Source organism: Dipodomys merriami, unplaced genomic scaffold, assembly GCF_024711535.1.
Source record: "Dipodomys merriami isolate MVZ:Mamm:240054 unplaced genomic scaffold, mDipMer1.0.p SCAF_11, whole genome shotgun sequence".
Classification (NCBI taxonomy): Eukaryota; Metazoa; Chordata; class Mammalia; order Rodentia; family Heteromyidae; genus Dipodomys; species Dipodomys merriami.
In genome coordinates this window covers 43,148,610-43,175,442 of record NW_027202382.1, presented here as the reverse complement: position 1 = coordinate 43,175,442, position 26,833 = coordinate 43,148,610, and the positions used below count along the sequence as shown (strand labels likewise).

The 26,833-nt window shown below is 48.1% G+C and overlaps 2 protein-coding genes across 2 annotated transcripts; one reads left to right on the top strand and one right to left on the bottom strand.

The window, feature by feature from the left end:
* Positions 1 to 4,630: 4,630 nt before the first annotated feature.
* On the bottom strand, positions 4,631 to 14,072 carry Coq4 (coenzyme Q4). The gene is made up of 7 exons (XM_070014722.1): positions 13,937 to 14,072; positions 13,726 to 13,857; positions 11,531 to 11,627; positions 11,052 to 11,154; positions 7,088 to 7,217; positions 5,970 to 6,063; positions 4,631 to 5,240 (listed from the first exon to the last, which is right to left on the bottom strand). The coding sequence occupies exons 1-7, from the start codon at positions 14,004 to 14,006 to the stop codon at positions 5,069 to 5,071; spliced, it is 798 nt and encodes a 265-aa protein (XP_069870823.1). The 5' UTR covers positions 14,007 to 14,072; the 3' UTR covers positions 4,631 to 5,068.
* Positions 14,073 to 14,155: 83 nt separating this feature from the next.
* Trub2 (TruB pseudouridine synthase family member 2) lies at positions 14,156 to 26,625 on the top strand. The gene is made up of 8 exons (XM_070014710.1): positions 14,156 to 14,549; positions 14,853 to 14,984; positions 16,855 to 16,929; positions 19,640 to 19,701; positions 21,584 to 21,665; positions 21,908 to 21,980; positions 22,648 to 22,784; positions 24,926 to 26,625. Exons 1-8 carry the CDS (start codon positions 14,156 to 14,158, stop codon positions 25,252 to 25,254), a joined length of 1,284 nt encoding a protein of 427 aa, XP_069870811.1. The 3' UTR covers positions 25,255 to 26,625.
* Positions 26,626 to 26,833: the final 208 nt, after the last annotated feature.

Below are 26,833 nucleotides of genomic sequence, written 5' to 3'. Positions count from 1 at the left end.
TGACTTGACTTTGCACATAGTGACTTTATAAGTAGCCAGAGGCCTTCCTGGCCAATGATAACTTCCTTTCCCTAGTGCCTATGATGTGCCAATATGCCTAATTTGTACCATTTACTGAGCCTTCCCATGGCCCTGCCCAGAACTAGGTGTATTACTTGCTACTTGTCTCATTTTACAGCTGGGGAAACAGGCGGCTCACAGGGTGATAACACTATTGCAAGGGAGCAGAGCTAGTAGTGTGGGCCAGGTACCCAAATACTGCTTTGTCATTAAATATTTACATGTTTGTTCTGTGGTGCTGGGATTGGAGTGAGGACCTTGGGGATTCTAGGGAAGTGCTCTACCACAAGGCTACACTCCCCAGCACACTACCTATGCTTTTTTTATCAAGCAGAGGGAAAAGGAGCTTTCTCTGGGCTGCAGGAGAGAAATTAAGACCTGTCCATTCCAGGAAAGGCTAGCCCTCAGTCCTGGTGCAACCCCAGGAGCCCAAAAAGTTAAAAGTTCTGGCAGGGGACTGGTGACTCACACCTGTAATCCTAGCTACTCAGGAGGCTGACATCTGAGGATCATGGTTCAAAACCAGCCCCAGCAGGAAAGTTCATGAGACTCTTATCTCTAATAAACCACCAGAAAAGTGGAAGTAGAGCTGTGGCTTAAAGTGGTAAAGCATTGGTCTTGAGCAAAAAGAACTCAGGGACAGTGCCCAGGCCCTGAATTCAAGCCACATGACTGACAAAAACACAAAAACAAAAAGCTAAGGTTATTTACTACTTTCAGGCTTATTGCAAGGTGCTGACTTGGGCCTGACTACTTGTTTGACAGTGAAGTATCCAACTCCTGTATGCTGCCTCTCTGATGCGGTGGTAAAGGAAGGCCTCTCTGAGGTGGGGATATTTGAGTAAATGACAATGCATTGACAGTGCTGTTCCCAAAAGTATAACATGTTGAGTCGGGCACTGGTGGCTCACGCCTGTAATCCTAGCTACTCAGGAGGCTGAGATCTGAGGATCGAGGTTCAAAGCCAACCAGGGCAGGAAAGTCCATGAAACTCTAATCTCCAATAAACCACCAGAAAACTGGAAGTGGCACTGTAGCTCAAGTTGTAGAGCACTGGCCTTGAGCTGAAGAGCTGAGGAACAGTGTTCAGGCCCAGAGTTCAAGCCCCATGACCAACCAAAAAAAAAAAAAAGGAAGTGGCGCTATAGCTCAAGTGGTAGAGCGCTCGCCTTGAGCTGAAGAGCTGAGGGACAGCGCCCAAGCCCAGAGTTCAAGCCCCACGACCGACAAAAAAAAAAAAAAAAAAAAAAAAAAAAAAAAAATGTTGATGTACACCCATAATCAAAGCTACTCTGGAGGCTGAGGCAGGCGGATCACGAGTTTGAGGCCAGACTGGGCTATCTGAGGTCACATTCTTTCTAGGCAAGTATGGTGAGATAGGAGAACGAAAGTTTCTAAATAGAAATTGGTAGGGCATCATAGGTTAAGAACTCAAGACTGCAGCAAGGCGCTGATAGCTCATGCCTAAGGAGGCAGAGATATGAGGACTGTGGTTCAAAGCCAGCCTAGGCAAGAAAGTCTATGAAACTCTTTTTTTTTTTTTTTTTTGCTGGTCATAGGGCCTGAACTCAGGGCCTGGGCACTGTCCCTCAGCTCTTCAGCTCAAGGCTAGCACTCTACCATTTGAGCCACAGCGCCATTTCTGGCTTTTTCTGCTTATGTGGTGCTGAGGAATCGAACCCAGGGCCTCATGCATGCAAGGCAAGCACTCTACCACTGAGCCACCTTCCCAGCCCCAAGTCTATGATACTCTTATCTCCAATTAACCACAGAAAAAAATTGCAAGTAGTTTAAGAGGTGAAGTGCTAGCTACCCTTGAGCAAAAAAAGCTCAGGGACAGTACCCAGGACCCGAGTTTAAGCATTAGTACTGGTGTACACACACACACACACACACACACACACACACACACACACACACACACACACACACACACACACACACACACACACACACACACACACACACACACACACACACACACACACACACACACACACACACACACACACACACACTCAGAGTGGGAGCTGAAGTGTGGTTCAGCAGTAGAATGTTTTCCTGGCAAGACCCTGAGTTCAAATTCCAGGAGCACCACCAAAACACACATATACACAATTTAAAAAAAAACACAACAAACAACTCAGGCCACGTGTGGTGGTACATGTCTATAATCCAGCACTGAGAGGCTGAGGTAGGAGTGAGTTCAAGCCAGACAGCATAGAAAGACCTTGGCACTTACACAATGAACAATGAAACAGATGACCCAGATGTTTGTTGTAATAGCTACAGACATCTTGTTTTTTTACATAGGAGCCAAAAACGTACACTGAAGAAAAGAGACAGCCTTTTCAACAAATGGTCCTGGGAAAACTGACTGATTACATGCAGGAAACTGAAACTAGATCCCTACCTGTTACCCAGTATAATCAACTCTGAGTGGATCAAAGATCTAAGCATAACATCTGAACCTGAAACTACTGCAGGAAAACGTAAGCTTGTTTTCTAAATAGGACTCCAAGAAAATAAAAGCAAGATTGGACAAATAGGAATGCATCAGATTTAAAAGCTTCTGCATGGAAAAGATAGAACAAACCCACTAATGAGACTACTAATAGAAGAAAAATATTTAACGGAGAGATTAATATACAGAATATACCAAGAGCTCAAAAAAACAGTAAGGACTGGAATCATGACTCAAATGGTAGAATACCAGCCAGCCAGCCAGCTAGGTAAACAAGAAAACATGAGTTCAAACCCCAATATTGACAAAGAAGGAAAGAAAGAAGCCTGGAACTGGTGGCTCATGTTTGTAATCTTAGCTACTCAGAAGGCTGAGATCTGAGCATCGATCACATTCAAAGCCAGTCTGGGCATATCACAACATCTTATCTCCAATTAACCTGCAAAAAGCTGGAAGTATAATTGTGACTTAAGTTGTAGAGTAAAAGCCTTGAGCAAAAAAGCTAAGGGACAGTGCCCAGGCTATGAGTCCAAACTCTTGCCCTGCAACACACACACACACACACACACACAAAAGAATTTATCCCATTATTTCATTGGAAAAAAAGATAGAGAAGGACCATTAGAGAGGGTTTGATCAAGACATCTTGTATACATATATGGAAATGTCACAATGAAATCTTCCTTGTATAACAAATGAATGCTAATAAAAGTCAGTGGTAGTATTATTTTCTCCAACCATGAGCTCACAAAACAAATGCTACTCCATGGTTAGGGTCTAGAGGGGTAAGAGATCCACATGGAAGACAGAGAGAACCATCTAGGAGTGTGACCACCTCCCACACCTCCACATGTGACTCACTGGGCTGCAGTGTGTGGTGGGGAAGCCATGGAAACAGCTGCCATGATGGCTGAGGCACAAGGAGCCCCTTCTCTTCCTGCAGGAGTCCAGTGAGTCAGGACAGCTTCCTCCAGTGGAGAAGCCCAGGACTGGAAGTAGCAGGCAGACTCTCTCTCTCATGCCAACACCTCACTAATAATAGTCCCCCACCCAGGGACCACCTTGAGGTGCCATGTAAGGGGCCTCCAGTGCTTAGCACTGACTGGCATATAACACAGCTGTATTATGGCTGTGGCCATAATACATTGAAACATAGGAAAATCAATCAGGCTGGTAGCCTGAGTCCTAGTTTATCGGGGCAATTCCTTGACTACTTCTGGGCCTCAGATGACCTATCCACAGAGAGTTGGCGGCTCTGGAACACTCAAAGGCCCTGTCACCTTGGAGTGTTTTCTGGCCCTAAATCCTCAGAGCCGCCACACTTCCAATGGGACATTTCACATTGCCTGCTTCCATTCCTTGTGGACAGAATTTTTTTTTTTTTTTTTTTTTTTTTTTTTTGTCGTGGGGCTTGAACTCTGGACCTGGGCTGTCCCCCCAGCTCTTCAGCTCAAGGCTAGCGCTCTACCACTTGAGCCACAGCGCCACTTCCAGCTTTTTCTGTTTATGTGGTGTTGAAGAATTGAACCCAGGGCCTCATGCATGCAAGGCAAGCACTCTACCACTGAGCCACTTTCTCAGCCCCAGGAAGGTGCTTATTTGTCATTTCAAAATGAACTATAGCCAAACAGCTTCCTTCTGTGAACACAGTGAGAAGGAAACAGCCCCGGCTGGGTGTGATCGTCATATCTGCAATTCCAACACTCAGGAAGCAGACAAGAGGATTTCAAGTTTAAGGTCATCTTGGGGTCTGTAGACAGACTGTCAAAAAATCAAAACCACACACACATACACAATCCTCCTTAAAACCCACAAAAAAGTCTTCTTCCTCTCAGCCCTTTCTCTGGAGCTCTTTCATGCCTCATTTCAGAACACCTCAAATTAACCCTAGAAGGCAGGCACTGACATTGCCTTGACTGAGGATGAAAGTGGATTTACCCTCTGCCCTCAGCCCTCAGCTGGATGGGGACTTGAATCCCCCGGGTCTGGAGTCAGACCCACAGAGAGGGCCATGCAGCTCAAGTTCAGGATGGAAGGGAATTTTTTCCCTCAGCGCTGAAAGGTCCAAGACAGTCAGAGCTGAGGTCAAGGAGGACAAGCAGACACTTGAGTTGATGGAAGCTTTTATTCAGACAGCAGACTTGTTTTCTCTGGCCAGCTCTTCTCCAACCTTTGGACCTGGGTGCAGCCCTTGCTCCTTTGAGGACAGGCCACCTGGCCCAAAGAAAAACCTGACTGCCAGGGAGGAGTCTCAGATAGAAGCTTAGGACATGAACATTCCAGTGTAAGCTTTGGTAGCCCATCCTTGTGCACCTGTGGCTGTCTGTGGACAGCTCCCAGCTCCCCTGGGAGCCCCACTTCCCTGTCCATTCCCTCCAAGGCTGGCCCTCCAGGCCACACAGCAATGACTATGACAATTATGTTCAATGATGTCCAAAGGTCAGTGTTCAGAGAAAGTACAAAGGCAGTGGCAGAGGCCCTTGTACCCCAAGGGGGGCAGGGCACACAGAGGCAGGCTCAGCCCTCCTGGTACCACAGCTCAGGCTAGGCCTGTCTCTGCACCTGCAGGGGCGGTGGTGTGATGCTCAGCTCCTCCCGTAGGGCCTGCAGGGGCTGCTCCCAGCGCCGCTCATAGTATAGGTTGAGGACACAGGGGGACCTGCGTCCGTTCTGAATTGCCCATGGGATCAGCTCCGAGACCAGTACTTGCAGGCTCCTGTAGGGCAGTGGAGGGAAGAGAAGACACACTGTTCCAAGGACTTAGCCCACTCTATGCTCAGCACTTGGTTAACCCAGCTCAAGTAAAGCTGAAGGGAAGCTCAGTGAGGTAAAAATCTCATGTTCCAACTATGTATCTTGAGTACCACAAAGCTTGGATTTAAGTAGAGGGCTAACAGACTGAGAGTAGGGCTCAAGTGGTAGAGTGCTTGGCTAGTAAGCAAAAGATCTTGAGTTCAAATCCCAGCACTGCCATAAACAAATGAACAAAATGTCTATCCAGGGGCTGGGAAGGTGGCTCAGTGGTAGAGTGCTTGCCTAGCATGCATGAGGCCCTGGGTTCGATTCCTCAGTACCACATAAGCAGAAAAAGCTGGAAGTGGTGTTGTGGCTCAAGTGGTAGAGTGCTATCCTTGAGGTGAAGAGCTGAAGGACAGTGCCCAGGCTCAGAGTTCAAGCCCCATGACCGACCAAAAAAAAAAAAAAGGTCTATCCAACTCCAAAAACCAGCACCACCATGCCTTCCACCAACTCTGTCTTTCTGACCCTGCCATAATGGAGGTCTTCCCCAAGAGACCTTGAGGTCCAGGCTTAGATCATTGCATCAGGCCAGTTCCTGTTCTGTCTTTCTTCCACTTCCTTTGCCTCCTAAAGAGCCACAGGGCAGCTCAAGACCTGTGTTCCCTTCCCATTTCCTATTGTCCTGTCCCCACACCTGAAAACTTACTGAGTACTGAGGCGGATCGGGCCGAAGAGGGCACCCAAGATGCACATGGGCAGGCCTGTCTGCACAGCCTCAAACCATTTCACCACGATCTCCCCTGGGGGTGAAGGATGGGATGGAGGTAAGCAGGTGCAAAGTGGGGGGCAGTGGTACTGCTGGTGGCTCCCAGAGAGGCATCCTCCCAACCCTGCCAGTGCTTGCTGTGGCCAGGCCTATACTGGCTCTGGAGGTGGAGAAGAGGGTCTAAGAACAAGCAGAGGAGAATAAGGACTGGAAGGGAAATGGGTTCACATGCAGGGGACCTCAAAAGCCAGGTGAAGGCTGGGTCCTGGTGGCTCACTCCTGTAATTCTAGCTACTTGGAAAACTGAGATCTGAGGACAGAACTTCAAAGCCAGCCTGAAATCCATGAGATACTCATCTCCAATTAACCAGGAAGAAGCTGGAAGTGGAGCTCAAGTGGTAGAGCACCAGACTTGAGTGAAAAAAACCAAACAAGAATGTGAGGCCCTTTTAGCGGGCACCTGTGGCTCAAGCCTGATCCTATCTACTCAGGAGGCTGAGACCTGAGGATCATGGTTCAAAGCCAGCCCAGGCAAGGAAAGTCAGTGAGACTCTTACCTCCAATAAACCACTAGAAAAACGGAGGTGGCGCTGTGGCTCAAGTGGTAGAGCGCTCACCTTGGGCTGAAGAGCTGAGGGATAGTGCCCAAGCCCAGAGTTCAAGCCCCACGACCAAAAAAAAAAAAAAGAATGTGAGGTCCCTAGTTCAGGTCCTAGTACTCACACATGTGCACACACACATGTATGTACACAAATACTCTCCCAGTGGGGAGTGTCCAGGAGGGGGTCAGAGCAGGGCAACTGCTAGAGGCCCGGAAGCAGGAACACTGGTGTTGGAGGCTGTGACATGGGTGTAGGAGCCACATGGGGGAGAGGGCATGGGGAAAGGGGATGTGTGGCAAAGGTGATACTTGGCATGTTTCCATAAAGCAGAAACTAAGGCAGACTCTGACCCAGCTTGATGGGTGGGTTGGTGAAGACTGGTGCATCTGCCCCATAGACCCGCAGGGAGCCAGCCCACCAGGGTGCCCTGCCCTCCCTTCTCCCTCATGCACTCACCTAAGATGTTGGTGGGCATGCCCAGAAGTGTGTGGAGCATGTCGTGTACCTCCCGGTACCGCTGGATCACGTACGCCAGCTCCTCATCATCCACGAAGCGGGTGGGTGCTCGGGTGTCTGGGGAGACCCTCTGACAAACAGGACATTCTGATAGTCCCCAGGGCCTAAAAGGCCCAACCACTCCCACCAACTCCTACCCAAACCCTGTTTAGTGACACTCATCGAGATGCATTGTATTAGCTGGGTGCCAGAGGCTAAGACCTGAGAATAGAGGTTTGAAGCCAGCCCAGAAGACTTACCTTCAAAAGCTGAAGCAGAGGTATAGTTCAAGTGGTGTAGAGTACCAGCCTTGAGCAAATAAAAACTCAGAGATAGCTCAGACCCAGAGTTTAAGCCCTAGTATCAGCACACACATACATACAAGCTGCATTGTACTCATAAACTAACCTGTTGAATTGAAACCCCTTTGTACAACTACTTAAAAGATAAAAATTTAACACACACTGCTTTTGTGGACTGCTTCTGTCCACACCCCACCGCAGGTGAGGGTGGGGAATCTGAGAGGCTATACATGTCTTTGGGTCTACCCAACTTGTACAGTGTTTCTAGCCTGTTTGCCTCTAAAGTCCTTAGTTGGGAAGGGCAATAGGGAGCTGTATTAAATGGAAATTGGTAACCTTTTTGTGTGTGTGCACATGCGCCAATCTTGGGGCTTGCATTCAAGGTCTGGGTACTGTACCTCAGCTTTTATACTCAAGGCTGGTACTCTACTATTTGATTCATAACTCCACTTCCAGCTTTTTTTTTTTTTTTTTTTGTCCGGTCGTGGGGCCTGAACTCTGGGCCTAGGCGCTGTCCCTCAGCTCTTCAGCTCAAGGCTAGCGCTCTACCACTTGAGCCACAGCACCACTTCCGGCTTTTTTCTTTTTGATTATGTGGTGCTGAGGAATCGAACCCAGTGCCTCTGGCATGCAAGGCAAGCGCTCTATCCCTGAGCCACCTTCCCAGACCCCACTTCCAGCTTTTTGCTGGTTAGTTGGAGGTAAAAGTCTCTTGGATTTGTCTGTCCTAGCTGGCTTTGAGTTGCAGTTCTTAGATCTTAGCCTCCTGAGTAGCTAGGATTATGGATCTGAGCCAGTGGCACTGGGCTCTTTTGTTTTTATTAAAATGGCTAGTGTTAGGCTTTAAACTACCTGTGTCTTCTATTTTTTTTTAATTGTGAAAATACCATACAGAGGGGTTACAATTACATGGGGAAGGTAATGAGTACATTTCTTATCAAGCATTGTTGCCTCCTCCTTTGTTTTCCCTTACATGTCTTCTATTTCTATATGTATGTTGCTATATGAGGGCTCTTTTGCTCACTGTAGTAACCTTGTGTCAAGTGCAGGGCTGGAAGAGCTCACACCTCCTCAAAGAGAGAGTAAAGGGCTTGCCTGGGGCACTTCTCTGGCCCCAGGTAAGGCCGTCCAGATGTTCCTTGCTTGCCCCATTTACTGTAACACCCACACACTGCAGGAACAGCTTCATCTGCCTGCTCCCTAGACTAGGCCTTAGCCTGTCCAAAAGCTGCTGGCTCAGTGTCATCTTTGGCCTGAATTTGTGACCTTTTGGGCCCCAGGACCTAATTTTCTCTGCAGTTCTATTTTTTGTGTGAGGCTACTTTTACTGAGTGCCTATGTGCCAGTCCTATATGATGACCTTTACAAAGACGGTTGCATTTTGTACTTAAATACTCTAGGAAGTAGGTGTTACCATCATCCTTAGATATCAGTAAGAAAAAAAGGCTCAGGAGATAAAGTAGCTAGCCCAAGATCATACAGCTAATAAATAAATTGACTAAGTCTGAATTTGAAAGAAAACAAGTACCTTGACATCCCTAATAAGTCAGCCATGTCAGCGCCCTGAAGCTAAATGTTAAGTACCCTCACTTTGATGAGGATTTGTTAAAGGGCTGTAAAAACAGGGCAAAGCAAGGTTTTAATTCCAGCTCCTTTTTTTCCAGGGCTGAGGACCGAACCCAGGGCCTTGCGTGCGCGCCGGGCGGGCGCCCTTCCGCTGGGCTAAACCCCCAGCCCCCCACTTTTTAAAATTTTATTTTGGTCATGGGGCTTGAACTCTGGGCCTAGGCACTGTCCCTGAACTCTTCAGCTCAAGGCAAACACTCAACCACTCAATCACAGTGCCATTTCCAGTTTTCTGGTGGTTAATTGAAGATAAGAGTCTCATAGCTGGGAGCTGGTGGCTCACACCTGTAATCCTAGCTAATCAGGAGGCTGAGATCTGAAGATTGCAGTTCAAAGCCAGCTGAGGCAGGAAAGTCTATGAGACTCTTATCTCCAATAAACCACTCGGAAAACTGGAAGTGGCACTGTGGCTCAAGTGGTAGAGTGCTAGCCTTGAGCTGAAAAGCTGAGGGACAGCGCCCAGGCCCAGAGTTCAAGCCACATAACAAAAAAAAAAAAAAAAAAAAAGAGTCTCATGGACATTCCTGCCTGGGCTGGCTTTGAACTGCAATCTTCAGATCTTAGCCTTCTGAGCAGCTAGGATTACAGGCGTGAGCCACTGGCACGGGGCTTATCTCCAGCTCTCCTGAGCTCCAGAGTCCATTTGTGCTTCTGGATTTCACAGAATGACCACACTTCACAGTGACATCAGCCTCAGGTCAGCAGCCTGACTCCCAGCCTAGTTCTAAATGTGGGTTAGGATAAGGGCATCCCTTCCCATTCAGATTTCCTTGCCCTGGAAGTGTCACCTTTCCAAGCTATTACCATACAAGGGCAGTTGTGGAGCAAGGTGAGGAGGCTGGCCCTGGCTAGACCTTTGCCATTCCTCTCCTCCATAGAAAGGCTCTAGGGACTTCAGAAGCTGTCCCTCCCCGAATGGCACTTGGATAGGCTTCCCTGGCAGGTTTGATGAGTCTTCTTGCATCCTGGTGCAATCTGAAGAAGAAAGTGTAAATCAGAGCAGGGGATCGCTCTGCCAAGGCCAGTGTCAGGAGAGGGTGAGGGACAGATTCCTGTCTTTAGGACCATGGCTGTTACCACTTGGGAGGATTCTACTGGAACCAGCATATCAAGGCCAGGGACACTGCTTCTAATATCCTACAAGTACTGGGCAGACCCATGACAGAAGGGGTGAGAACCTGGTTCTATAACAGCCTTTGATTCTGCTCCTCCAGCAGCCTAGATTGCCAAGAAACTTGGCAGAGGGGCATCTGTGGGACTAGCATGAAATGGAGAGGGTATAAACAATGGGCCAAGCCAGGCACCAGTGGCTCACGCCTGTAATCTTAGCTACTCAGGAGGTTGAGATCTAAGGATTGTGGTTCAAAATCAGCCTGGCAAGAAAGTCACCAATTAAGCACCAAAAAGCTGGAAGTGGAGCTGTGGCTCAAGTGATAGAGACCTAGCCTTGAGTTGGCTTTGAACCTTGATCCTCAGATCCCAGCCTCCTGAGTAGCTAGGATTACAGGTGTGAACCACCAGTGCCCGGCAATTAAAAACATTTTTTTTTTTTTGTCAGTCATGGGGCCTGAACTCTGGGCCTGGGCAATGTCCCTCAGCTCTTCAGCTTAAGGTGGGTGCTCTACTGCTTGAGCCACAGAGCCACTTCTAGCTTTTTCTGCTTATGAGGTGCTGAGGAATCGAACCCAGGGCCTCATGCATGCAAGACAAGCAAACTCTACCACTTCCCAGCCCAAATAAAACATTCTTGACTGTGAGATAACAGATGAGCCGGGCAGTGGGCATGCAGAATAAGGTTAATCAACACCAATGACTGAATTGGAAGGATCTTCCAAGCCCATCTGCCCATCCCCTAGAAAACAATGAAACCTGGGCACCAGACAGAAGGCACTCTTGATCATGGAAGCAGTTCAGGGCTTCCCCTGTCCCAGGGCATCATTCCCATGCCATGTGTCTGCCATTCTTGGTGACTGCCACAGCACAGAAGCAAAACTCACATTCATATCCAAGAACCGGAGATATTCACGGCCGAGGGAGCCTTCAGGCAGGCTCCGGAGCCTGCCCAGGTCGAGAGTAGACAGTGAGATCCGGGGACGCTCCCTGAAAGGCAGAAGGGAGAATATGGGTATAGGGTACCAGCAAAGTTCCAACTGAGGCAAGCTTAGGAGTAAGGAAGGGGCACAGACCAGCAAAGTGGCTAAACCTGAGGTGACTCACTCAAACCAAGGATATTGCAAGATGGAATACAGCTAGCACATTATGGGAGCTTAATGAAGACACAGAACCTTGAGGTCAGCATATTGCCTTATCATGCGCACACACATATGTGCTTCTGGAGTGCCCAGCCTGTGCAAGCATCCATAGTCAGGGTATTAAGAAAAGCTCCCTAGAGGAAGAGGACTAACAAAATGTGACACCTGTATAGTTCATGATCTCTAGAGAATGCCCCAAGCCTCTGGGAAGACCTGGGACTTACTGGAGGATCTGAGCACCCTCTGGATCCCTCCTCATCTGGTCCCTGAGAACCTTCAGGGTACGGCATCCTGTAGTTTCCCCTAGAACTGCAACCATGTCTGAAACGACAGAAATGGGCAAAGATTGGGAAGGTCATCTAAGTTATCTGACCAGGTCTGAGTCTTAGTTCTCCGAGACACAGTAAGACAGGGATAATATTTAAATCTTACTTGTACAGATTCATGTTAATTGCTTAGCTAATCACTTGAAACACAGCAATGACTCAATATATTTATAGCTATTTTACTAATTTTTGCAGTTTTGAGGTTTAGCTTTGTACTTGCTAGGCAGGTACTCTGCTAGAGCCACATCTCTATTTCCAGCTTTATGGTGGTTAATTGTAGGTAAGAGTCTCACAGGCTGGGAATGTGGCTTAGGAGTAGAGTGCCTGACTAGAATGCATGAAGCCCTGGGTTTGATTCCTCAGTACCACATACACAGAAAAAGCCGGAAGTGGTGTTGTGGCTCAAGTGGTAGAATGCTAGCCTTGAGCAAAAAGCAGCTCAGGGACAGTGCCCAGGCCCTGAGTTCAAGCCCCAGGATTGGTAAAAAAAAAAAAAAAAAAAAAGGCTCACAAACTTTCCTGCTTTGGCTGGCTCTGTACTACCAGATCTCAGTTGATGTAGCTATGTTTACAGGCATGCATTACTGATACTGTTTGAGTTCGGGTCTTGCTTTTTGCTCGAGCCAGCTGGGACCATTATCCTAATTATCTTCCTGCCTGCAACTAGGATGACAGGTGCACTCCATCATGTCTAGCCTTTTCTGTTGTGATAGGGTCTTACAACCCTTCTCCCCTACCCTGGGCTGGCCAGAAACCAGGATCCGCCCCATTTTAGCCTCCCACATAGCTAGGATGCCAGGTGTCTGCCACCATGCCTAGCAACTAGTTGAGATGAGAGATCTCCCAAATTTTTTTCCCAGGTCTAGCCTTGAATCATGATGCTCTGCATTTCTGCCTCCTGAGTAGGTAGAATTATAGGTATGAGCTACTGGTGTTTGAACTATTTATAGCTATTATTCCTGCTGCTAAGGAATTCCTTAATCACTTCCATATGTAACGTTGTTACAACAGAGTATCAGTACTTCATTGATTGGTATAGCCTTTTCTATCACAGTGCTGGTTTGCATTCAGGTACAGTTACTATTTGATGACCCTACACCAGTTTTTTTTTTTTCCCTTCTGGAGGTTGTGGGGCTTGAACAGGGCCTGGACTCTGTCCCTGAACCTCTTTGCGCTTAAGGGTAGCACTCTACCACTTAAGCCACAGTGGCACTTGTGGTTTTTGGGTGGTTAACTGAAGATAAGAGTCTCACGGACTTTCCTGCCCCAGCTGGCTTTGAACTGTCATGCTCAGATCTCAGCCTCCTGAGTAGCTAGGAAGATTTCAGGTGTGATCCATTGGCGTCCGGCTCAAATTGCTTATTTTCTTTTTCCTTTCCTTTCATTCTTCCTTTCCTTTTTGGTGTGTGCCAGTATTGGGCCTTGAACTCAGGGTATGAGTGCTGTCCCTTTGCCTTTTTCCCCCCTCAAGATTGGCACTCTACCACTCGAGCCATGGCTCTACTTCGTGTTTTGTTTTGTTTTTGTCGGTTATGGGGCTTGAACTCTGGGCCTGGGCGCTGTCCCTCAGCTCTCCACTTGAGCCACAGCACCACTTCTGGCTTTTCTGTTTATGTGGTGTTGAGGAATCAAACTCAGGGCCTCAAGCATGCAAGGCAAGCACTCTACCACTGAGCCACCTTCCCAGCCGTTTTGTTTTGTTGGTAATTAAGAAGAGATAAGAGTCTCACGGACTTTCCTAGCTAGGCTGGCTTCGAACAATGTCCCTCAGATGTCAGCCTCCTGAGTAGCTATGATTACAGGTCTGAGCCACCGACGCCCATCAACTTGCACTTAAAAAAAATTTTTTTTTGGGGGGGGTCCGGTCGTGGGGCCTGAACTCTGGGCCTGGGAGCTCTCCCTCAGCTCTTCAGCTCAAGGCTAGAGCTCTACCACTTGAGCCACAGCGCCATTTCCGGCTTTTTACCTTCCCAGCTACCTTCCCAGCCCTCAACTTGCACTTTTAATAGAACATTCCTGGTGACTAGTGTTGCTAGGCTTGGGTGCACCCGACCTCTTGCCGCCCTGCTGGAAAGGCAGAGCGTTGCTCTCACCGTGGCGGTAAGGGTCGTAGAGCGCCATTCCCGCCGAGCCCGCAGCCAGCAGCGCCTTCTGCAACCGGGAGGTGGGGATGTGGTCTGGGTACAGCAGGCCGGCGCCATGGCTGACGGCCCGGAGGGGCGCATCTAAAGAGCAGAAACAAGGCCGAGGTTAGCTGAGTTACTCGCAGATTCCTTCCGCCCCTGCCCGGGACCAGGCCAATACCTGTAGCTGGTCCGGGACGACTCCGGAGGCGTCCAAGAGGGCACAGCGCCCTGCGCAGCAGCGTCGCCATGGCAGCCGACGTCCGCTTGGCGGATGGGCGGGTCACGTCGCACGTCCCCAAGTCCTCTGCGGACGCAGGGCCAGAGGCGTCAAAAGACGCCACCTTCAATTACGCTGCGGGGAAACGTCAGAGTAACGGCAGGAAATAGTCGTTGGCCCATGTGGCCTGTCTGCCACCTACTTAACGTATTAACACTCCCCATTCCTGTCAATGCTGAGTGGATTTCCAAAGGGGACAGAACCTCTCCAGCTTTGCGGTTCTTCGGGCGGCCCTATTTTCTCCCCCCCTCTCGCGTTTTCCACACGAGGACAATAAGATGCGAACCGCTTCCGGCTGCGGAACTTGGCGGCGCCTATTGTAAGGACCACATTTGCTGCGGGACCGCAGGTCACTTCCGTCTGGAGTCCGCTTTCTGGCTCGGCGGAACTGAGGCTTGGCATGTTATGGGGTCCGCGAGCCTGGCGCGCCTCCACGGGCTTTTCGCGGTATATAAGCCCCCGGGACTAAAATGGCTGCACCTGAGAGATACTGTAGAAATGCAGCTTCTGAAGGGTGAGTGCTGGGAATTCTGGTTCTCTTGGAAGCCCACCTCTGCTTCTGATCCTGCCTGAAAATAAAGTCACGTGGCCTCTTCGCTGGGGCAGTGCTTTTCCTCATGATCTGTTACTTCTGCTTTTTCTAATGGTCTACTTCTACCTTTCCTCAGTAGTCATATGGTTAATACAGTTGAGTCAGGATTTGAACGTAAGTTTTCCATGAGTACTGCTACTCTGGTTCCACACCGTGTGCTTCCTTCTTCCACGCCTTCACACTTCCCAGGTGATCCAATATTTTCATACCCGTGTGTGTGTTTAGGTCTCAATGCTGGGAAACCTCCTGCTCCTGAACAGCGTGTTCGCTTTTTGCTGGGCCCTGTGGAAGACGGTGAAGAGAAACAGCTGACTCTAAAAGCCACCAGTGTGCCCACCCTCACCAACCATAGGCTGGGTAAGGCCGATTCAAGCAGGAAAACCCCTGGCTAGAGTCAAGGTCCAGTGCTTCAGATTTTTGTCTCCAACTTTTTGGAGGACCATGATAAAATGAAATATTAGAATGAGGACTGGCAAACTTCCCCAAGAAAGGGCAGACTCTACATACTTTAGGCTTTGCTGACTATGTGGGCTGCATCTGACTAGCTTTGACATTGTGCAAAACACCTAAAGACAGTATGGAAGGGAATGAGCCTGTCTGTTTTCCAATAAAACATTTACGATTCTTGTGCAAAGCACATGGAGACAGCAAGGTGTGCATCTGTAGTCCCAGCTACTAGAGATGCTAAGGCAGAAGGATCTCTTGAGCTCAGGCTGGGCCAATCTGGGTATCATAGTGAGACTGGTCTCTTAAAGTAAAATGAAACATAGATTGGAAGATTTGGCATGTTAACTGTAGTTGTTGACTTTTTATTTTTTTGGATCCGGTCGTGGGGCCTGAACTCTGGCCCTGGGCATTGTCCCTCAGGTCTTCAGCTCAAGGCTAGCACTCTACCACTTGAGCCACAACGCCACTTCCGGCTTTTTAAAAAATTTTTTCTGCTTAATGTGGTGCTGAGGAATCGAACCCAGGACCTCATGCATGCAAGGCAAGCGCTCTACCACTGAGCCACCTTCCCAGCCCTTGACTGTTTTTATTATAGCATGTCAGATAGGAATTGAGATTTTTAGATCATAATTGCTGGTTATTTCAGAGGATGGAGTTTCATGGACTTGCTTGCCAGCTATGATCTTTTTGTTTGGATCTCGGCCAGTCTCTTAAGTACATAGGATATAGATGTGTGCAAAAGCCTATTTTTGTTTTGTTTTGCTTCTGAGATAGGGTTTTGTTTTTTCTCCATGCTAGTCCAGATTACAGTCCTATTTATGTTTTCCACCACAGCTGGGATGACAGGCATGTACTACCATCCTTAGTTTTTTTCTGTAGAGATGGTGTATTAAGAACTGCCCTAGATGGGCTGGGAATGTGGCTTAGTGGTAAAGTACTTGCCTAGTATGCATGAAGCCCTGAGTTCAATTCCTCAGTACCACATACACAGAAAAAGCCAGAAGTGGCACTGTGGTTCAACTGCTAGAGTGCTAGCCTTGAACAAAAGAATCTCAGGAATAGCACCTATGCCTAGAGTGCAAGCCCCAGGACTGGCCAAAAACAAAAAGAACTGGCCTAGAACCATGATCCTCAGCCTTCCAGCCTACTGCTGGAATGACAAGCACATACCACCTCACCCAGCTACTGGTTAAGATGGGGGTCTCACGAACTTTGGCCTGGCCTCTAACCATGATCCTCTTGTGAATCTCTAGTACCTGGCTTTTGTTTCTTTGTTTTTGTTTTAGACAGGATTTTACTCTCATTTAATCTGGCCTTGAACTTCCAATCCTTCTGCCTCTGCCTCCTTAGTGCTGGGATTACAAGCATGTACCAATCCCCAAACTCAACTTATTTTCTTAGCAACTAATGTGTCTGAGCCCAATGGGTAGAACTGTTAACAGACAGCCTTAGGGAGCTTCCAGTCCCCATTTTCTTATTAGGAGAATGGCCAGGAGCTGCACTAGCTGGAATTAGGCAAGGACCTCCACAATCTTGATCTCTAGTGTTAGACCCAGACCTCCTGAATCCCCTCATGAGGAGAATTGTGATAAGCAAAGTGACAGGCCTCTTGGATTGCCCTTCCTCTGGGCCCTAGATTCCAAGATGGGAAGCCATAAAGTCTAGCCTGAGCCTAGATGTGGCTACAGTGAATTCCAATCTAAGAATGAGGTCACCACACAGTCCAAAGCCATTTCAGGCTCAATTAGTTGAAGAAATGGACCTTGCTATTCATTTCCAGTATGTGGACCAGAATTCCTCAGACTGAAGATTGGCGTGGGACATCGGCTAGATACCCGGTCTTCTGGAGTGCTTGGTAGGTGTTGTGGCCAGCCAGGAAATACATTAATAAGGGTGTGGAGAGAAGGAGGAAGAGGATCAGGGAGCTACCAGAAGTCCAATCCACTTCTCCCCTGACAGTCACCTTTCTTTTTTTTTTTTTATAAAGGGTGCACCTGTTAGGTGGTTGTTTTATTTATTTTATTTTATTTTAATTTTTTATTTTAATTTTATTAAAATTAAAGGGGCTACAGTTACATCAGTCAGGTCATGAGTACATTTCTTTTCCCTCATTTTCTCCTATTTCTCCCCCTATTCCCCTACCCCCCCAAGTAGTAAAGTTTACTGTCCCTGATCTTCTTCTGCTTAAGGCTGGCGCTCTACCATTTGAGCCATAGCACCACTTCCGGCTTTCTCTGTGTATGTGGCACTGAGGAATCGAACTCAGGGCTTTATGCATGCTAGGCAAACACTACCACTGAGCCACCTTCCCAGCCCCCTGACAGTCACCTTTTACCACTGCCATTCTCCCCTGATTACTGCCCTAAGTCTCTGATCAGTGGGGGAGATGACTAGCAGGAGAAAGGAATTCACGGGTTGTGAGATGTATGTGTGGTTTGGGGCCCGTTGTACACATTCAGTTACCACAACAATTTTTTCTTTTCTGGCAATAGTGGGGATAGAATCCAGAGCCTACCACTTGACCCATTCCTCCACCCCCCTTTTCTTTTCTTCATATAGGTCCTGGGCCTTGAACTCAGGGCCTCATACTCTCCCTCAGCTTTTATTACTTCAGGCTGGGGCTTTACCAATTGAGTTACATCTTCACTTCTGACTTTTTGGAGGTTATTTGGAATTAAGAATCTCCTGAACTTCACTGCTCAGCTTGGCTTTGATCTGCAGTCCTCAAATCTGAGCCTCCTGAGCAGCTGGGGTTACAGATGTGAGCCACCAGCATCTGACATTCTTTTATTTCTTTTTTCTTTTCCTTCCTTCCTCCTTCCTTCCTTCTTTCTTTTAAATTTTGTTATTAAAATAACTTTTGAGAACTTTTGCCAAGACTAGCCTCAGTTGCTTTACTAGGTAGATACTGTGTGATCTTATTTTTTTCTCTCCTGTCCTGGGGCTTGAACTCAGGGCCTAGGTGCTGTCCCAGAGCTTCTTTTTGCTCAAGGTTAGCTCTCTACTACTTGAGCATACTACATTGCCACTTCTGAATTTTTCTAAGTTGTTTATTGGATTTAAGAGTCTCAAGGACTTTGGGCTGGGAATGTGGCTCAGTAGTAGAGTGCTTGTCTAGCTAGCATCCTTGAAGCCCTGGGTTCAGTTCCTCAGTAAATACATAAAAAGCTAGAAGAAAAAGCTAGAAGTAGCGCTGTGGCTTAAGTGGTAGAGTGCTAGCCTTGAGCTGAAGAGCTCAGGGACAGCACTCAGGCCCAGAGTTCAAGCCCTGCTACCAGCAAAGAATAAAAAATAAAAATAAGAGTCTTAAGGACTTTCCTGCTTGGGCTGGTTTCCTCAGATCTCAACCTCCTGAGTTGATAGGATTACAGGCATGATCTGAACAAAGAAAATTGAGTCTCAAGAGCGTAGGTGTGCCAGTAGGTGTGCCAGGCGCCAGTGGCTCACCCTTGTAATCCTAGCTACTCAGGAGATTTGAGGATCTGAAGATGACAGTTCAAAGCCAGCCCGGGTAGAAAAGTCCATGAGACTCTTATCTCCAATAAACCACTAGAAAACTGGAAGTGGTGCTGTGGCTCTAGCGGTAGATCACTTGCCTTGAGCTGAAGAGCACAGGGACAGCGCCCAATCCCAGAGTTCAGGCCCCACGACTGACCAAAAAAAAAAGAGCGTGGGTGCCTTGACTTTTGAGGACCAGAGAGTGCCCTGCTTCTGTGAGGGACACATTATCACATCATGTGGCAGCCAGGCATGTGACTGTCTTCTCTGGCAAGGATCTGGATATTGCCAGAGCTGTCCACACAATGCCCTGAGTCATAAGCCATTTGTATCCCCAGGGTCAGGTGGCCACATCCGTTGGCCTCAGCAGTCTTGATCTCCTTGTCTTGTTTTCTGGGGTACAGGCAGGCAGACATGATCTCATGTCCTCTCTCTGTTTCTGCTCTCCAAGAGTGAATGGAAGATTATTCTTTCCTTTAGCCAGAGGGACAAATAGGTCAGGAGAGGCAGGAAGTGGCCATACAATGGCTATCACTTTGTTGGGTCCTCTCTTTGTATGGTTTCCTGTGCTTTGCCTCCTTCTATCTGCATAACACTGGCAGGCATCAGACACTACTTTCTCCCACTTCTGCACATTGTTTGAAGCCCCAAAAGGATAAAAATTACCCTCACAGACATCCCAGGCTTATTTTTTGAGACAGAGTCTTGCTGTATAGCTCAGGCTGGCCTCAAACTTGTTATCCTTTTGCCACAATTGCTGCTGAGTAGCTGACATGTGCCACTATGCCCAGCTGTCTCCTATTTTTGAGTGTATCTGAATCCTCTTAAGAAGCTTAAGGACCCTAGCTTCCTTGTTTACAGGAGTCATTCAGAACATGTAGTGGAAGCCTAGAAATCTGCATTTTGTCCTGTTCCCAGAGTTGGCCACTGCTCCCTGCAGAAATTCATGTCCTTTTGCTAGCTGCAACAGCATCCAAGGAGGGAGTATTCAGATGGTGCGGTAGGGGTGCCCTAGGGGAATGGAAAGAGAATGCCAGGTGTATGATGGCTGGCTGGCTGCCTTTCAGTGCTCGGCGTGGGACATGGACGCAGACTTCTCATGGACATGTATGATGCTCACCTCACCAAGGTATGGGGCTCCAGGGATGGCCCGCCTAATGTGGGATATTTCTCTGGAGTTCACTAGCAGAATTTTTTTTGTCAGTCATGGGGCTTGAACTCTGGGTCTGGGCTCTGGCCTTAAGCTCTTTTGCTCAAGGTGAGTGCTCTACCACTTGAGCCACAGTGCCACTTCTGGTTGTTCTGGTGGTTAATTGGAGATAAAAGTCACAGACATTCTTGTCCAGTCTGGCTTTGAACCACGATCCTGAGATTTCAGCTTCCTGAGTAGCTAGGATGACAGATGTGAGCCACCAGTGCCCAGCCACTAGTGGAAATTCCTTTTTTTTTTTTTTTTTGGTCGGTTGTGGGGCTTGAACTCTGGGCTTGGGCGCTGTCCCTGTGCTCTTCAGCTCAAGGCAAGCACTCTACCGCTTGAGCCACAGCGCCACTTCTGGTTTTCTAGTGATTTATTGGAGATAAGAGTCTCATGGACTGGCTTTGAACTGCAATCCTCAAATATCAGCCTCCTGAGTATCTATGATGATAGGCGTGAGCCACCGGTGCCTGGCTTCTTCACTAGCAGAATTTCTATGCTGGGGAATCTGTAAGATGTCCATATCATCAGAGAGTTTCCCCCCCCCCCCAAGAAATTTGTCACTCATGGGGCTTGAACTCAGGGCCTGGGCACTTTCTCTGAGCTCTTTTGCACAAGGCTAGTGCTCTACCATTTTGAGCCATGGCAACACTTCCAATTTTCTGGTGGTTAATTGGAGATAAGAGTCTCATGGACTTAACTCGTAGCTGGGTTTAAACCATGATCCTCAAGAGTTCAGCCTCCTGAGTAGCCTGTATAGGTAGCCTGTATAGGTGTGAGCTACTACCACCCAGTTCTTTGTCTTTGTTTAGTTGGTCCTGAGGCTTGAACTCTAGGCCTGGGTGCTGTCAGCTCAAGGTGAACACTATCATTTGAGCCACAGTGTCAGTTTTCTGGTGGTTAACTGGGGATAAGTGTCTCATGGACTTCCCTGCTTGGGCTGGCTTTGAACCGTGATCTTCAGATCTCAGTGTCCTGAGTAGCTAGGGTTACAGGTATGGGCCATCAGCACCAGGCTTCTTGTTTTGTTGTTGTTGTTGTTTTTTAAATTTTATTTTTATTGTGAAAATACCGTACAGAGGGGCAAGGTAATGAGTACATTTCTTATCAAGCATTGTTGCCTCCTCCTTTGTTTCCCCTTCCCATCTCCACCCCCCCTCCCCCCTTTTTTTTTAAAACAAACTCATTTTTGTTTTTTATTAGCATACATTATCTCTAGAAGGGGGGATTTAGTGTGACATTTCCAGGCATGTGTTCAGTGTATTCTAATCAATTCCCCCCCATCACTCCTTTACCCTTCTCCACTCTTCCTGATACAATTCCAGATCTTAGTCTTTTTTTTTTTTGGGGGGGGGGGTCCAGTCGTGGGGCCTTGAACTCTGGGCCTGGGCGCTGTCCCTAAGCTCTTCAGCTCAAGGCTAGCGCTCTACCACGTGAGCCACAGTGCTGTCCCTAAGCTCTTCAGCTCAAGGCTAGCGCTCTACCACGTGAGCCACAGTGCCACTTCCGGCTTTTTCCTTTTTGCTTATGTGGTGCTGAGGAATCGAACCCAGGGCCTCAGGCATGCAAGGCAAGCACTCTACCACTGAGCCACCTTCCCAGCCCCAGATCTTAGTATTCTAAGCAGCTAGGATTATAGGTATGAGGCACCAACTTCTGGCTTACCTTTTTTTTTTTTTTAAATAATCATGTGCTAGGGAGATTGTAACAATACAACCAGGAAGCATGTCATCCTGAGAGGAAACCAGAGGCCTCAACCTCATCTAGAGCTTAGAGTTGGGACAGTGACTGGATGCTCCTCTCCTTGTCCTTTCAGGATTACACAGTTCGAGGCCTTCTGGGCAAAGCCACAGATGATTTCTGTGAGGATGGGCGTCTGGTGGAGAAGACAACGTATGGTGAGAGCTGGGGGCAAGTGAGAGGGATGGCTGCCTCTGCCTTCCTCTGTGTCTGCTTCTCCTTGACTCATCTTTCCCAGGCCACACTGAACTGGTGCAGTTTTTAACACTCCACCCCACATGGAATCCCCATTTCCAAGGTGGAAGCTGACAGTAGCTTGGGGGACAGTAGCTTGCCAGGTTGCTGTGGCCCAGCTTTGGGTACCTGTACACTGACAACTCCCTCCTGCCACCTCTTCTAGACCATGTGACTAGAGAGAAGCTGGACCGGATCCTGGCTGTGATCCAAGGCTCCCATCAGAAGGCCCTGGTGATGTGAGTGGGGGGTTCTGGGGGAGGTGCTGGGGCTGCTGGAAGTGCCGAGGAGCTAAATGGGCTCCGTCCATGGGGGTGAGATTCCAAGGATCATGTCTTTAGACGCCCAGACAGGTGCATGTGTCCATTCCTTCAGGACATGCAGAAATGTTTGTGTGAACCTTGTCTCAGGAAAGCAGAAAGCCCACTCCCCTCCTAGGAAGCTTGTGATCTGACAGAGATCTTAGGGACCCAGGGTAGTGAAACTGGAGGTGGGGAGCAGGCTGTACCCTATAGTGTCACTGTACCCAGTGGGCAGCTGCAAAAGAAAGAGAAGAGGCTAGGAAGTTACCCGGGACTCTTAGGCGTGTTAGGATACATAGCAGGGCCTATGTTGAAGTCACTTGGGTTGGGCTGAGATTAAGATGCCTGCTGGGTGTCTTAAGCTGAAGCACTGGAGTACAGAGGACAGCTAGGGGCACAGGAGCCATCAACTGGGTGACAGGGAGGCCAAGGAGGGTGGGCACGGGCTGCCTTTAGCAGCTGAAGACCAAGAAAGTAGGATTCTCTGAATGTAGCTGGAGGAGCAGGGAATGGCAGGGAGTTCAGAGTGACTGAAGGTAGGCGTTGTGCACTGTGGGTTGGGGACTCCACACTGTCTGCCCATCTTGCCCCTCCTGTTCTCCAGGTACTCCAATTTAGACCTGCAGTCTCAGGAAGCCTATGAGATGGCTGTGAGAGGCATGATTCGGCCCATGAGCAAGTCTCCGATGCTCATTACTGGCATCCGGTGCCTGAACTTTTCACCTCCAGAGTTCCTCTTAGGTAAGGTGGAGAGCCACTGTGGCGTGCTCTGTCAGAGTGCACTGTCCTCTGACCCAGCTGAGGACAGCACATACCAACCCTTATGTCTGTTGGCCAAGGCTTTAGATGTCAAGTTCCTCCTGTCCAAGGCTTGGCCAGATTCAGAGCTCACAGAACAAATGTTCTCATGTCAAGTCAATCACTTTTTTTTTTTTTTTGCCAGTCCAGGGGCTTGAACCCAGGGCCTTGGCACTGCCCCTGAGCCTCTCTGTGCTCAAGGCTAGCATTCTACCACTTGAATCACAGTGCTACTTACAGCTTTTTCTGTTTAAGTGGTGCTGAGGAATCGAACCCAGGGCTTCATGCATGCTAGGCAAGCACTCTTATCACTAAGCCACATTCCCAGCTCCTAAGTCACTCATTTTTTAAACTACTTGATTTTTTTTTTTGGGGGGGAGGGTCAGTCGTGGGGCTTGAACTCTGGGCCTGGGCGCTGTCCATCAGCTCTTCAGCTCAAGGCTAGCACTCTACCACTTAAGCACCACTTCTCATTTTTAAAACTAATTTGTGCTGGTCCTGGGGCTTGATTTAGGGTCTGAGTGCTAGCCCTTAGTTTTTTGTTTTTTTGTTTTTTTGGGGGGTCCGGTCGTGGGGCCTGAACTCTGGGCCTGCGCGCTGTCCCTCAGCTCTTCAGCTCAAGGCTAGCGCTCTACCACTTGAGCCATAACGCCACTTCCGGCTTTTTTCTTTTTGCTTATGTGGTGCTGAGAAATCGAACTCAGGGCCTCAGGCATGCAAGGCAAGTACTCTACCACTGAGCCACCTTCCCAGCCCTCCCTTAATTTTTTTTTATTTTAGTTATTTGTCTATTTACTATTCAAAGCTAGTTTTGGTGGTAAATTAGAGATAAGATTCTCATGGTCTTTCATGCCTGGACTGGCTTTGAACCTGATCCTGAGTAGCTAGGATTACAGGCGTGAACCACTGGTACCTGGCTGGATTCCTTTCCTTTCTGTTTCTTTTTCTTTTCTTTTCTCTTTTCTTTTCTTTCTTTTCTCTTTTCTCTTTGCTGTTTTTGCTAGTCCTGAGATTTGCCTGGGCACTGTCCCAGAGCTCCTTTTTCTCAAGGCTAGCATTACCACTTGAGGCACAGTGCCACGTCCCACTTTTTCTGTGATTAATTGAAGCTAGAGTCTCACAGACTTTCCTGCCTGGGCTAGCTTTGAACCATGAGCCTCAGATCTTAGCCTCCCGAGGGGCTAAGCATGAGCCATCAGCACCTGGCTGCATCCTTTTCTTGAGAGCTAGCCAAGATTCCTGGTGCTAGGCACCATGCCTAGATTAAGCTTTCACTTTTTTTTTTCTTTTTTTTGGTCGGTCGTGGGGCTTGAACTCTGGGCTTGGGCTCTGTCCCTGCGCTCTTCAGCTCAAGGCCTGCGCTCTAGCGCTTGAGCCACAGCACCACTTCCGGTTTTCCAGTGGTTTATTGGAGATAAGAGTCTCATGGACTTGCCTGCCTGGGCTGGCTTTGAACCATGATCCTCAGATCTCAGCCTCCTGAGTAGCTAGGATTATAGGCATGAGCCACTGGCGCCCAGCTAAGCTTTCACTTTTTGTCAGTTATGGGGCTTGCACTCTGGACTCGGCCTGGGCACTGTCCCTCAGCTCTTCAGCTCAAGGCGAGTGCTCTACCACATGAGCCACAGCGCCACTTCCGTTTTTTCTGGTGGTTTTTTGGAGATAAGAGTTTCAATGGACTTTCTGCCTGGGCTGGCTTTGAACTGCAATCCTCATATCTTAGCTTTCTGAGTAGCTAGGATTATATGTGTGAGCCACGGGCATCCGGCTCACTATTCATTTTGTATTTGAGCACACCAAGTCTAAGCTCTGGGTATCTCAAACTCAAACCCGCCCATAGATCATCTGGGGCTTTTCTTAAAAGGCAACTCCTGACTTAGGAAGTGGGAGCCAGGCCAGGCTCTGCATGTCTGACACAAACTTGTGCCTCACATGGTGGACCTTCAAGGTGCACCTTCCACAGCAAAACTTGAAAAGCTCAGGTATCTCACCAAGGTCGTTAGGCCTCTGGGAGTGTGTGTCCAGCTCAGCTGGTCTCCAGATACTGTTTCTGGTTCATGTCCATCATTTTGTGTCCCTGGCAGAGGTGCAGTGTATGCATGAGACACAGCAGCAGCTGCGAAAGCTAGTGCACGAAATTGGCCTTGAGCTGAAGACCACGGCTGTGTGCATGCAAGTGCGGCGCACGCGGGATGGCTTCTTCACCCTGGACGATGCTCTCCTGAGGACCCAGTGGAACTTACAGAGCATCCAAGATGCCATCAGAGCTGCAGCTCCTCGGGTGGCAGAACAGCTAGAGAAGAACTTAAGGCCAAGGTTTGATACCCAGCAACTCTCCAGTTCTGACCATCCTGGGGATGACTCTAAGAGCCCAGGCTCCACCTTGAGACTAGAGAGCTATTCAGGCCACTGAAAGCCAGGCATGTGGCTCAAGTGGTATAGTGCCAACTGTGAGAAAATGAAAAGAAAGAATAAATGAGTGAAAAGCCAAGCAGCTGGTACAGCAGTGGGCATATGAAGGGAAAGGCTCAGTGCTTGTAAGCCACAACTGATGACTGTATACAAAGTGACAGTAAGAGAAGCTATTCTGTGTAAGGCACAAAACGGTGAGGCTGAGCCAGGCATGGTTGTACATACCTGTAATCCAGCTTCTTGGGATGCTGAGATTTAGAGGATTGTGGTTCAAAGCCAGTCTGGGCAGTCCAGCAAAAAACGACTAGAGCTATGGTTCAAGTGGTAGAGAGCCTGCAGTGAGCAAAAAAGCTGAGTGAGACCATAAGGCTCTGAGTACAAGCCTCATTACTGGGGAACAAAAGAAAAAAAAAATCAAACAACTGGGTGTGTGGCTCAGTGGTAGGAATGCTTGTCTAGCGAGCACAAGATAAACTCCAGTACCTAAAAAAAAAGCACATAGACAAACACATGAAAAGTAAGAGGCCTTTACTTGTCTTTCTAGAATGGGAGAATTAATTCAAAGTTAATATCCAGGCTGAGCACTGGTGGCTCAAGCCTGTAACCCTAGCTACTCAGGAGGCTGAGATCTGAGGATCGTGGTTCAAAGCCAGCCTGGGCAGAAAAGTCCATGAGACTTACCTCCAACAAACTACTTAGAAAAAGCTGGAAGTGGCACTGTGGGTCAAATAGAGCTCTAGCTTTGAGCAAAAAGAAACTCAGGGACAGTACCCAGGCCCTGAGTTCAAGCCCCAGGACCAACACACACACAAACACAAAAGTGTTTGTAAGCCCAGGCTGAGCTGCAGTGGACTACTTGTGGGGCTGAGACTAGTTGGGGATGAGGAAGGAATTGGGCACTGTAGTGTTGGAAGAATATGATGCTATGTCTTGGTAGTATGGATTAGAATTTAATATTCCTGTTGGGTGCTTGTGGTTCATACTAGATACTTAGTAGGCTGATATCTGAAGGGTCTAAAGATGTTCAAGGCCAGCTGGGGAGAAAAGTTCACTACACTGTTTCTGAAATAGCAAAATGTTGAACTGGAGCAAGGTTCAAGTGATAGAGCACTAGCTGTATGCAAAAAATCCAAGCAAGTGCTCAAAGCACTGAGTTCAAGCCCTGGTTTTGGGGAAAAAAAGTTAAAGAATCAGAATTTAATACGCCTGCCCTGTAATTCATAAGTCAGCAGTGTCATTTTGGGACTGTCCTCCAGCCTGGTTAGAGACAGTCACCGCCTACAGCTGTTCGTGGTTGCCTTGTCACGGCCAGAAGTGTAGAGAATGTGACTGCTTAATAAATATAGAAGGCACAAAAAGCGTTTTGGGTTTTGTTTTTTTTTTACTTAAGCATTTTTTTTTTGCCAGTTTTATTTGTGTAGTCTTTAGACACCTTTGTCCATTTATACTTTTTTTTCTCTTTATCTTTAAACTTGTATTAATTTATTTCCCCCTTGAGTTAGATAGGGAAAATGGGTCTTCTGTCTTCCCTTTCTTCCTTCTTCCCCAGAGAAAGAGGCACTGGAGAGAGAGAGAGAGAG